The sequence below is a fragment of the Myotis daubentonii genome, chromosome 2 (assembly GCF_963259705.1).
Source record: "Myotis daubentonii chromosome 2, mMyoDau2.1, whole genome shotgun sequence".
Classification (NCBI taxonomy): Eukaryota; Metazoa; Chordata; class Mammalia; order Chiroptera; family Vespertilionidae; genus Myotis; species Myotis daubentonii.
In genome coordinates this window covers 102341980-102354980 of record NC_081841.1, presented here as the reverse complement: position 1 = coordinate 102354980, position 13001 = coordinate 102341980, and the positions used below count along the sequence as shown (strand labels likewise).

Genomic DNA, 13001 nt, shown 5'->3' with positions numbered 1-13001 from the left:
TAGTAGTCGTTTCAGATAGCTTGTCCTTGCTTTACAAGATATATATTCCTAAAGAATTGTAGTATAAGCCAAAAGTTTATTATTGAATCTTTTATGTCATTGAATTCTACAATGATTTGGGATATGGACGTCTGACATTAAAATTTTAAGACATAAGACAATTTTTAAAATTGTGTTTAATTATTTCAACATTCATATAGATAACTGACTCATTTTGTTTGGAGTACATATATTTTTCTCTTTTAACTCTGCTAATTCTTATTCTCCTTAATTTTATGTCACAGTGTTTTACATAGTAATGCTGAATTTATTTTTATTCTAGGTACTCTGCAAACCTGTTAGTTGGAACAACCACATGAAATGTACTTTTAAGAGTTAATTTAGCTATTGACTCTTGCACTTGTTATGTCAAATCTGATATAGAAAAATAAAGGTCTCCTAGGGAAAGCCAAAACACAAATTCACAAAACAACCTGTTCAGGCGATTATAATCGTTAAAAATTAAAATATATATTAGTTTACTAATAAGCTTCTATGTAGCTGCTTGGATAAACATTCATGTGGTGTTGAACCCTGAGAAGTTTCCTTAAAGCTTACCCAGTATAATCATTTACGTTGTTAGGTTTTGTTCCTGAGGGGAAAAAATGCATACATCTCAGCTGGCAGAGGAATAGAATCCCTACCCTTAAATAATTAAATACCTGAGAGCTGAAACGCTTAAGTAAATATCCTCAAGGCTAGGTTTACATGACTTGTCCTCATAATAAAATGGTTTTGCCCCATTTTGAAGGATACTAACATAGATTTCATACCTTTAGATAGGAGACCACCTTAAGACATTTACAAGTTTTCTGCTAGGTTATAACTATTTCTAGGAATGCTCTGCTCTTATTACAAATAGTTCTCTTGATAAAAATTTCAGGAGTGCAGGGGTCCAGGCCAGAGAAGACACATGGCCTGGAATTCTAGGACCTGGTTAACAGATATGTGCATGTCAACCCTTTGAATTTATGTCACTAAAGGAAATGTTAAAATTTTGTTAAAATATAATTCATATATTTCCATTGTTGACATTGTTAGTAACATTAATATAATCTTGTACTATCAACTTTTCTTTCAAAGAATAGGGGAGAAAGATGGAAAAAAAGTTAATTGGCTCATATTCAGACTCTTAAAACTCAAGCACATTATTTACTTTTATAGAATTGATCATATCTTGGATTTTCAGGTAACCATATAAATGATGTGCTTATTTTACTTTAACCTCCATATGCCAATAGTCCTAAATTGTTTTAGTTCCATAGTCATATGAAAAAATAGTAATCCAAAGTTTGACATTGTGATCCACAGTGATCAGTGTAGTGTTTGTACCTATGAGGAACGGTGTATTACTTTCAGTTCTATACTGAGTGATAAAAAAAATTACTTACAGTTACACATAAGTTTGTACATTAGTTTAAGCTGTCCTTGTTTTATATTATTCATTCCAATAAATATATTCCACAAAATTCTCCTTTCATGATTTAGGATCTTACCCAGTGTGTTACATGCCAAGAAAAACACATTACTGTAAAGAAGGAACCTCATGAGTCCCTTGGGATGACAGTAGCTGGGGGCAGAGGAAGTAAGAGTGGTGAACTGCCCATCTTTGTGACCAGTGTGCCACCTCATGGCTGCCTTGCACGCGATGGCAGAATCAAGAGAGGTAAGATAGGTTTTTCAATAATGTCAATAATGTCACCGAATCTCCCTGAATTCAACTTCGTACATAAAAAATATGTACAAAGTTTTCTTTTAAACATGACTTTTTTAATTCTTTAAAATGTCCCTTGCATATGTAAGCATAAAGCCTCTTTATAAGGTTAGAAAAATGCCTACTGTAAAGGGAAATTGCCAAAGCTTGGCATTTTCTAACAGTTATGGAGACTGTTGGACTGTTTTATACTAGAAAAGACTCTCTAAGAAATTTATGTTTCCTACATGATGGCAGGCTAGATACAAATACAAATGTCTCCAAAATACAAATGTTGCTTATACTAAAGTGGGAGGGGTTCACAGAGGACATGGAGCACTAAACTTTAAAATATAGTGGGTTTGGGGATTAACACATTTAGAAGTTCACGTTCCACATCAATACTATATTATTTATGTACATGGGAGTGGTAGTGGTAAAAACAGCATTCTTCATACACTTGGTTTATTCATGTGGAAAAGTGAGTCTTAAAAGCTATTTTTTCGAGAGCAAAGTTGGAATCCTACCTCAAGCCACTACAAGAATTAACTTATTATGGATCCAAGACCTAAATGTAAGATCTACAACATTCAAAGGAAACCTCATGACCTTGGATTAGGTGGTGGTTTTCTTAGATATGACACCAAAAACACAAGCAACAATGACAAAATAGATAAATGACTTCATCAAAATTGCAAATTTGATGATGAACCCACACCACCAAGAAAGTAAAAAGATAACCCACAGTATGGGAGAAAATATTTGTAAATTGTATATCTGATGAAGGACTTGTATCTAGAGTACATAAAGAACTCTTACAACTCAATACATAAAAAGGTAAAAACCCAATTGAAAGACGAGCAAAGGATCTGAATAGACATTTCTCCAAAGGAGATATACAGGTGGCCAGTAATCCCAGGAAAAGATGCACGGTGTCACTGGTTATTAGGGAAATGCAAATCAAAGCCACTTCACACTCACAAGGATGAATATAATAAAAAAGACAGGCAATAGCAAACATTGGCAAGGATTTGGAAAAATTGAAACCTTCAGACATTGCCAGTGGGAATGTAAAATGGTGCAACTGTTTTGGAAAACAGTTTAGCAGTTCCTCAAAAAAGTTAAACATAGTATTACCATGATCTGTAACAATTCTGTTCCTGGAGAAATGGAAATATGTGGCCACAGAAAAACTTGTACTTGAAGTTTCATAGCCGTATTTTTCATAATAACTAAAAAGTAGAAGCAACCCAAATATCTGTCAGTTAGCGATTGGATTAACATAATGTGGTATATCCATACAATGGAATGTTATCCTATCTAATAAAAGAGAAACATGCAAATTGACCATAACCCCGACACCCTTCCCATTGGCTTATCAGCAGGATATGCAAATTAACTGCCAACCAAGATGGCGGTCGGCAGCCATGCAGCTGAAGCGAACAGGAGGCTTGCTTGCTCCAGTAACGGAGGAAGCCAACGTTCCCAGCCTGCCACTGCCAGCCTCTGAGCTGCACTCTAAGCAACTATGTTTCAATTATAGAAGCTAAACAAGCTCCAGAGACCTGCTTTCAGCCAGCTTCGGCCTCAGAGCTTAGAGCTGCAGTGATGGCAACAGAGTTTCAATTATAGAAGCCAAACAAACCTAGAAACCTGCTTTCAGCCAGCTTCAGCCTCAGAGCTTAGAGCTGCAGTGATGGCAACAGAGTTTCAATTATAGAAGCCAAACAAACCTAGAAACCTGCTTTCAGCCCTCAGAGCTGGAGCCGGCTCTCAGCTCCAGTGATAGCTATAGAAGGTAAATGGAAATATGTGGCCACACAAAAACTTGTACTTGAAGTTTCATAGCCGTATTTTTCATAATAACTAAAAAGTAGAAGCAACCCAAATATCTGTCAGTTAACAAGTGGATTAACATAATGTGGTATATCCACATTCCCATATTTAATTCCCAGAATTAAAAAAAAAAAGAAAAAAAGGAGAGGCGGGGAGCTTAAGTTGCCCTCCAGCCTGAAAACGGCTCTCAGGCCCTCACCCAGACTGGCCAGGCACCCCATGGGGACACCCACCCTGAAGGGTGTGTGACAGGCTGCAAACAGCCTTCAGCCCGTCATCCAGGCTGGCCAGGCACCCAAGCGGGACCCCCAGCCTGATCCGGGACACTCTCAGGGCAAACCAGCCAGCCCCCACCCGTGCACCAGGCCTCTATCCTATACTACAGGCAGGGCAGGACAGTGCGAGCTGCCATCCGGGCCCCATGTGCAGCCCTGGGCAGCAGGGCATAAGCCCCGCCCCCAGCCGGGACCCCTGTGTGCCACCTGAGCCCCCAGCCGGGACCCCCATGCCGCCTAAGACCCGCACTGCTGAGCTCTGCCCCCAGCCGGGACCCTATGACTATTGGAGAGCAGGAAAGTGCCGCTGGGCACTGGGTCACTGTGGTGATCCGGCCATCGGTAAGTAGAAAAGTGCGGCCTGTAGGCAGCCCCCAGCTGTGCCTGATCCGGGAGCAGGAAAGCAAGCCCGGCCTGTGGGCAGCCTCCAGCTGCACCTTCTTCCCGGTCACCATGAGGATCCAGGAGCAGGAAAGCAATCCTGGCCTGCGGGCAGCCCCAAATTTTGCCTGCTCCCCAGTTGCCATGGTGATCCGGGAGCAGGAAAGCAAGCCTGGCCTGAGGGCATCCCCCAGCTGGGCCTGATCCGGGAGCAGGAAAGCAAGCCTGGCCTGCGGGCAGCCCCAAACTCTCCCTGCTCCCCGGTCGCCATCGTGATCTGGGAGCAGGAAAGCCCAGCTTGGAAGCAGCACCCCCATCCTGGCCATAGCTCAAGGGAGAGTACAACACGCAGTGGAGGCCAGGAGCCTCCGAGATCAACACAGAGGGGCTCCTGCTCCAAGCCTCCATGGTGTGGCTGGGGGCAGGCCCCCAGCAGACACACACACACACACACACACACACACACACACACGGGACGCCTGCTCCAAGCCTCTGCTGCCAGACTGTGGCCATCAGTAGGACATCCACTGGGGGCTCCCGGACTGTGAGAGGGGCAGGCTGGGCTGAGGGAACCCCACCCACCAGTGCACGAATTTTGTGCACCAGGCCTCTAGTTTGACTATAATAAGGAATGAAGCATTGACACAAGCTACAGTATAGGTCAGCGGTTCTCAACCTGTGGGTCGCGACCCCTTTTGGGGTCGAATGACCCTTTCACAGGGGTCACCTAAATACATCCTGCATATCAGATATTTACATTATGATTCATAACAGTAGCAAAATTACAGTTATGAAGTAGCAACGAAAATAATTTTATGGTTGGGGGTCACCACAACATGAGGAACTGTATTAAAGGGTCGTGGCATTACCCTGACTGGTTTGGCTCAGTGGATGGAGCGTCGGCCTGCGGACTGAAGGGTCCCGGGTTCGATTCCAGTTGGGGGCATGTACCTTGGTTGCGCATCCCCAGTAGGGGGTGTGCAGGAGGCAGCTGATCGATGTTTCTCTCTCATCAATGTTTCTAGCTCTGTCCCTCTCCCTTCCTCTCTGTAAAAAATCAATAAAATATATTTAAAAAAATAAAAATAAAATAAAGGGTCACGGCATTGGGAAGGTTGAGAATCACTGGTATAGGTGAACCTTGAAAACATTATGCCTATTGAAAGAAGAAGCCAGTCACAAAAGACCACATGTGGTTCCATTTATATGGCATGCCCAGATGGGAAGATCTATAGAGATAGAAAGTAGGTCAGTGATTACTTAGGCCTGGGGGAAGAAAAGTGACTGTTAATGGGTACATGTTTTTTGGGGGTTGATCTTAAAATGATGGGGGATGGTTCTATAATTCTGTGACTATACTAAAAACCATAAAATTGTAACTTTGAATGAATTGAATGTTATATGAATAATATCTTTAAAAGGCTACTATTTTTTACAGTTATTTGTCCAGTTATAGAATTAGGGATAATTTTATTTCCTTTTTATTATATATTATGTTTTCTAAATTTTCTACAATGAAAATGTTTTGCTTTAACAATCTGAATAATAGATGAATTGGGGGAGGAGGTTTTCTGTAGGTTTCTTGATACGAGTGTGTGTGCTTCCTACAGAAGTAATCTTTTTCTTCCTAGCCTTTTATTTAATCCTCGTTGCCCTTTTTATCATATTACTTGACAGAGGAATAAATATTTTTTTTCTCCCTCAAGGAAGAGATGTTCAAATCACTAGTTTCATTTCTTCGTGTAGGCCCAAGAATATCCTCTCTCTACATATTCTCATCTGTTTGCACTGAGTGAACTGTGTGGGGCTGTCTTTATGTATAAAACTGTGTAAACATAGAATATTAAAATTCATGTCTAAGTTAGCAAAGTGTCAAATAATTTTTGAATTGGAAAGAACAGGAGAAATCATTGAAGCTCAAAGAAGAGAACTGAATGTGCAAGGGCCTGTACCCAGCTACACCTGTGACATGCCAGGGCCAAGGATTTGGACTTCCAGTGGAATCGCAGTGCCTCAAGCCACACTTTTCCCTATGTACTATGAAATTATTTTAAATTTTTGAATTGTTTTGGAATTATTTTCATGAGTTGAATTTTTTCTCAGTATTATAAAAATTACAAAGAAGAAAAAAAAAGGTCTTTTACCTTATCTCATCTGAGTCATTGAAACTAACTTTTGTTGATTAGCTTACCAGTAGAATTTACAGGGAGATAATCACTTGGTAGCTCAGCTCATTTTTTTTTTTTTGTCTTGTCATTTGAACAGGTGATGTGTTGTTGAATATCAATGGCATTGATTTGACCAATTTAAGTCACAGTGAGGCTGTTGCTATGCTGAAAGCCAGTGCTGCATCCCCTGCTGTTGCCCTTAAAGCACTTGAGGTCCAGGTTGTTGAGGAGGCCACCCAGGCCACGGATGAGCAGCCAAGCACTTTCAGTGAAAACGAGTATGATGCCAGTTGGTCCCCATCGTGGATCATGTGGCTTGGGCTTCCCAGGTACTGACAGCTTTTTTGTTGCTTTATGAAGTAATCATAATTACAACTTTTATTAGTCTGTAACCCAGTAAATTTTAGATAAAAGTAGCAACATCAAGTCAAGTTACAAAAGAAAATGGTAATTTTTCTTAGCTTATTATATTTAAAAGGTAAATGTAATAATAAGAACTAAGCTAGAAAGATGTCCGTTTATACAAATTAATAAAGCCATTTGTCTGTTTCTGTTGAGGCTCATAAGTGGGCAGGCCATGAGAAGGGGATGTTCAGTCTCTTGCTCAGGAAAGCTGTCATTATCAAGGTTCATTCTGATACATGCTTAGCCTTCATGTTCATGGGGTCAAAGTGGGAGCCTTGTCCTATCCCAGAAGGCTTTCTAAAGGCCCTTTGTTCTTAATGCTTTTAACTTTCCTAAAATGGCTGGGTATAAAACTCAGTTTTTATTGGACATAGAGTCTTAAGTCCAATGATTGGTATTCAAGCGTAGGTGCTCCTAACCACGTTTCTGAAGAATTCACTGCTTCATGGCTGACTGACTAGCCAAGGGGTTCTGAACTTGGTCAGCATCTGGTCATGGAAACACTTGGAACCTCCAGGTGATTATTGCATAGTTTAATATTGAGGTAGGAAGAATGTGTTCGTATCTGTGTTTCCAAATCAGCTTAGATTCGTAACATATAAAAGACTCCTAAAACCAAACTATGATGGAACATTTTGATTGTTAACAAAGTATGAAAATTACTCATTTATAATAAAAATAAAGGATAAGAATGTGCCAATTTGAGCTATCTAGCTTCATTTGGAATAAATTGGTAATAACTAGAATTTGTATAGCACTCTGGTTTATAAAGTACTTTCACAGAAAGAACAATAAAGAAACAAGGATATTATTGGGTATTATTAGATTATCCAATCAGATTATTAGGTTATTTGTTTATAATCTAACTTGCTGATTTGTCTTCTTGGTTAAAAACAAACAAAAAAAAAGGCTGCCAGGTCATTGTGGCTCAGTGACTGAGTATCGACCTATGAACCAGGAGGTCACAGTTCAATTCCTGGTCAGGGTGCAGGCACAGGTTGCGGGCCAGATCCCCAGTGGAGAGCGTGCTGGAGGCAGCCAGTCAGTGATTCTGTCTGATCATTGATTCTGTCTCTCCCTCTCCCTTCCTCTCTGAAATCAATAAAAAAAACAAAACATAAAAACAACAAAGAGGCCTAAAATTATAACAGAATTCATGTCTCAGGGACCTGTAGGGACCTTATATGTGGAACTTGTGGAGAGAGATTTTTTTATGACAGATGATTTAGCTACTAGATATCTGTTTATTTAGCTACTAGATACCAAAATTGAAATAGGAGATTTTTGTTACTATTTTCCATATTTGAGTTCCCTATTTTGTCAACTAGAGTCTCTCTTAAAATGGAAGCATATTAAGTGAAGAAGGAAAATACAACAAATTCTAACTCCTTGTGTAGATTAAAAAGAGGGATAGTGATCTTACATTTTTTAGGAATCTCATTTTCTTTCAATTGAGTGCTGAAGTCAGCAGTACTAGACCCTCATCCACTTTTTTTGTTATTTTGTTTTTTTAATCCTCACCCAATGATATTTTTTCCATTTATTTTTTAGAGAGAGTGGAAGGGATAGGAGGAGACGGGGAAAAGAGAGAGAAACATCAGTTGGTTATCTCCCGTACATGCCCCAGCCAAGGCCAAGGATAGAATCTGCAACCCAGGTATCAAACCTGGGACCATTCAGACTATGGGCCGATGCTCTAACCTCCAGCCACCCCAGCCAAGCGTACCACCATACAAATTTTGAAGGTACCAATAGATATCAGAATGGAGGACCTGTTGACAGTACAGTGAGAAAATATAGGTTTAGAACCATTTTAGACAATTTCTGAGGTGTAACTTATAACCAACTTTATTTAAATTCTGTGTGTGTGTGTGTGTGTGTGTGTGTGTGTGTGTGTGTGTGTGTGTGTGTTATTCACTGGGAAGAGAAGACTGAAAAAAGTGGAAGAAATTCAAGTCTACATAGAACTGCATCTGTGCTGGAAAGTGGGTGGTCAGAATAATACATTCAGAAGACAGTAAAGTAGCCCTTTTTCTTTTCCCAGTGATGGAAAGTATAACATGGTGTGCAGTTATAACAAAGATGAGCAGGCTGTAATTGCCTCCATTAATTGTTTCCTGATGTCTGTATTTGTTTATAGTTCCCTTCATAGCTGCCATGATATAGTTTTACGAAGAAGCTACTTGGGAAGTTGGGGCTTTAGTATTGTTGGTGGATATGAAGAGAACCACACCAATCAGCCTTTCTTCATTAAAACCATTGTCTTGGGAACTCCTGCTTATTATGATGGAAGATTAAAGTGAGTCTTGTTATTTACTGATGTGATTCATGTTTGTTGTGATGGACATGATCTAGACCAGGGATCAGCTCCAAATGCAGCTATCTGTTTTTGTAAATAAAGTTTTATAGGAACATGGCCATGCTCACTTGTTTACATGTTGTGTGTTACTGCTTCTGAGCTACAGTGGCAGAGTTGATTCCTTGTGACAGAGACCATATGATTGGCAAAGCCTAAAATATTTGTTTACCATCTGGCCCTTTATAGGAAAGTATTGTCAAACCTGATGTAGACGAAGCATTACCTTTACAATCTTGCCACTCATAGCTGTATTTTGCTAATCTGATGACAGGCCTGAACATGAGTCATTGCACTGCACATACTGTGATGTGACTAGCTCTGAGCAGTTTTGCCACACAATTCACTCAGGTCTAGTCCTGTCATTAGATGCCTCTGCTTTATTTTTCTCCTCAGCACTTATGTCTGCCTCACAATATATTTATGCAAGCTCCACACAGGGAGGGGCGAGGGGACTTTGTTATATTTACATCCCTGGTAGCCAAAGCAGTGCCTTGCATATGTAGTAAGGGCTCAACAGATATTTAATGAAGGAGTATGTGATAGTTGACAGTGTGCCAGGCCCTCGAGTCAAAAAGTTTGCCCACCCCTGCACTAACTCCTCAGCCAGTTGTCACCACTGGGCAGAAAGTACTTGCTAGGCTCCGTGCAGCTTTCTTTTCTTTTTCAAAACTCAGGTGCTGGGAAAAGAATAAGGTTATATCAAGAGATTATACAAACAGAGAGGAGGTGGGTGATTGTAAGTTCTTAGTGCCTAGTTTTTAATGAAAAAAACAATTTGCAAAAATTAAATTTGACATTGTAGACAGAATTGAGCACAAACAGAGAGATTACAGTGCTTGCAAACAGAAAGTTACATCAAAATAATATTGTGAAAAGTTGATCAGGGTTGGTATGCTCCAAATCAGTCTTTTATCAGATTATTTTATACAATGGAAAGCATTATTTTATAAGGAAAGAGTAGGGGGAAATGAATTAGCCATTCTCTTAGCTAAATTAACCAGGTTGAGTCTCGGTTAGTTTATAATTTGCATTCCACCTACTTCCAAAAAGAAGTTGAGATAACTAACAATAAAATAGTATGTTCATATTACAAATTAGAGACCAAAAATCATAAAAGATTTATTCACCTAATTATATATTGCCTTATGCTTACATGAAAATCATTCTTCTTGTCCTTGAAATCACCCACTAGTTAAAGGAGAGAGGGTGGCAGAGGGTAGCCATGGAAAAGCAACATAGACTTAAAAATTCACCCCAGATGTTTCTCACAGTAGATAATACACTCTAATCATTGACAGTTAATGGTTAAGTTAAACTGATTTTTATGCTAAACAAATCTCAAGGTAATCAATGTTTCTCCCTCTCCCTTCCTCGCTCTCAAATCAGTAAAGACATATTTTTTAATGGTTTTAATACCATGAAAATCATGACAGTCTGTTTCTGTTTCTCTGTCTTTGTCCAGATGTGGAGACATGATCGTGGCCGTGAACGGCCTGTCAACTGTGGGCATGAGCCATTCCGCATTAGTTCCCATGTTGAAGGAGCAGAGGAACAAAGTCACTCTCACGGTTATTTGCTGGCCTGGCAGCCTGGTGTAGATTTTGAAATTGGTTTTGAGTCAAACATCTTTCTTTTTTAGGTTTTGGAAAAAAAACCCTTTTGTTTTATTGTATTTCTGGTTGTTAGGAGCTATTGGCACAGCTGATATATGCAGGGCCCCAAACCACTAAGATTGTCCTTCTGTTGTTGTTTAAGGTTTAACTCAAGTTAGCCACATTTCTTTCCTCTTGGAAACAGTCTTCCACTAATCTTATGAGTTCATATTTTCAGAATGTGACCTATAATAATGAATGAAGTTTGTCAAAACTGTGACCCAGCCAGCTAGATTCGAGGACTTCTGGTGGCTCTTTGTTTTCACTGACTGAATCAGATAATGAGTTACATATGCCCAAGACTGGTATCAGTGAAGACAGGAGCAATAGCATTTGCTATCGCTGTTACTACCAATGCCAGGAATGGATAGATTTTAAATTTGGATGCTAACCGTTTCCCATTTTTCATAGGTGCCAACATTTCAAAACTTCATACTGTTTATAAGGTGATTTTTCTGGCTTATTTCTTCTTTAATCTCTCAGTGCTCAGAGATGATGAAGAAATAATTTTGACACCACAAAAGAGATTTATTTAAAAAAACATACCTTTATTAGAATATTAGAGAATAAAAGATAACATTATCCAGTGACAGGAATTTGGAAGATAATTATAGTTTAGTACTAGAGATGTTAAAAGCTGCATATACTTGAACAGTACAAAAGCATTAAAGATTCATTTCCAAAGAAATGTTTTATATAGGAAAATTTTGAAGCAGTTTTTGCTAAAACTATTTTCTAGAGTTTGTATTATCCTTCTGTCAATAAACCTGGCTGGATATGTTTTTGTGATTTATGCAATTAGATCATAAAGATAAAACCATTCAATACACACTTATCCAACACAGCTAAGTAGGAGAAGCTAGACTTTTAAAATTTTATTCTGTAAGATTCTTGAGTGTTTTAGAAACCCTTATTTTTCACCATTAGTCCTTTACTTACGAACTTCATTATTTTTTAAGTGAAAAGTTCTGTGTTGTTTTTAAAATCTGAAATAGTAGATTTTAGATATGAATATCTTTCTATCAGTTTTTGGTCACTAGACTATTTCATACTTTTTGAGAAGTTTTTGAAAGCTATGACCAGCCCATTCATTATGTTTGTCCTTTATTCAATATGGTTGTCCTTCAGAAGAACACATAAAGGTGTGAATAAGATAAAAATATCCTTACCTTATTAATATTGTGCATACTTGAAAAAAGTTTCATTAGAAACATAGTTCAGAATCTGAGCTAATTTACAAATGACCTCTGTAATGAATGGTATTGATGATCAGAGGATGTATTTCAAAATAGTACAGTATATTATGTATGAAGCATGACCACTTTGTTTTCAAACTTAGCAATTGCATTGATGTGTTCATTGTATTCTAGCATGCCACTAATTATTCCAGTTAATTTTATAATGATTTTTTAAAATATATCTCTTTTGAATAAATAAATGGAATAATTATTACTAACTTGTTCAATCCCTGAGCCACACTGTACTCGACAGGTAACCAACATACAGTGGATTGCCCCATGCAGTATATTACTGTTATGTCATAATTGGCTTTGGAAGCAATTTGATACTGAAATGCTTTGATATTCTAATTGACATGGAACAAGTTTTATTCCTGCTCCCCAAGTAGAATTTTGTAATCTACTTTGCTATTTTTTTAAACATTTTGTAAAAATGAGTCATTTCTTGAGGAGTGGCCATCCATCAACAAATACCCTAACTGCTACTTTGTTATATATAAAATAGTTTTCACTGAACCTAGTGGTATAATGAGTATTCTGAAAGAAGAAATACTTTTCAATATTATTTTTATTATGGAAATCTTGAAATCAGCTTAAGCTAATTTGGTTTTATTACAAAAGATTATATAGCTTTTGGTCAGAATGATATTTGGTGATGGAAATTTATTCATAATTTATTGTTACTGTTGAAATATTTGAATTTTGTCATTTGAAGCTTAAACAGTTAAATATTTCTATTTGTTCTGTGCCTTCAGTTTAAATTATTTCAGGATTTTCCAGATATGTTTAAATAATGGTGTGATGATCATTCTTTTTTTTTTTTTTCTTTTTTTTTTTTTTTTTTTTTTAATTAAATCTTTATTGTTCAGATTATTACATTTGTTCCTCTTTTTTTTCCCCCCCATATCTCCCCTCCTCCCAGTTCCCGCCCCACCCTCCGCCCTCACTCCCCACC

General features: G+C 38.3%; 1 protein-coding gene across 9 annotated transcripts in view; it reads left to right on the top strand.

The window, feature by feature from the left end:
• Positions 1 to 12210, top strand: part of LNX2 (ligand of numb-protein X 2) — an 82746-nt gene extending 70536 nt beyond the window's left edge. For all 9 annotated transcript variants that reach the window (XM_059684062.1, XM_059684060.1, XM_059684055.1 and 6 more), the window contains 4 exons: positions 1528 to 1705; positions 6490 to 6721; positions 8938 to 9096; positions 10619 to 12210. In XM_059684062.1, the coding sequence (XP_059540045.1) occupies positions 1528 to 1705; positions 6490 to 6721; positions 8938 to 9096; positions 10619 to 10754 (705 nt within the window). In that variant the 3' untranslated portion in view covers positions 10755 to 12210. The remainder of the gene's footprint in view (positions 1 to 1527; positions 1706 to 6489; positions 6722 to 8937; positions 9097 to 10618) is intronic.
• Positions 12211 to 13001: the final 791 nt, after the last annotated feature.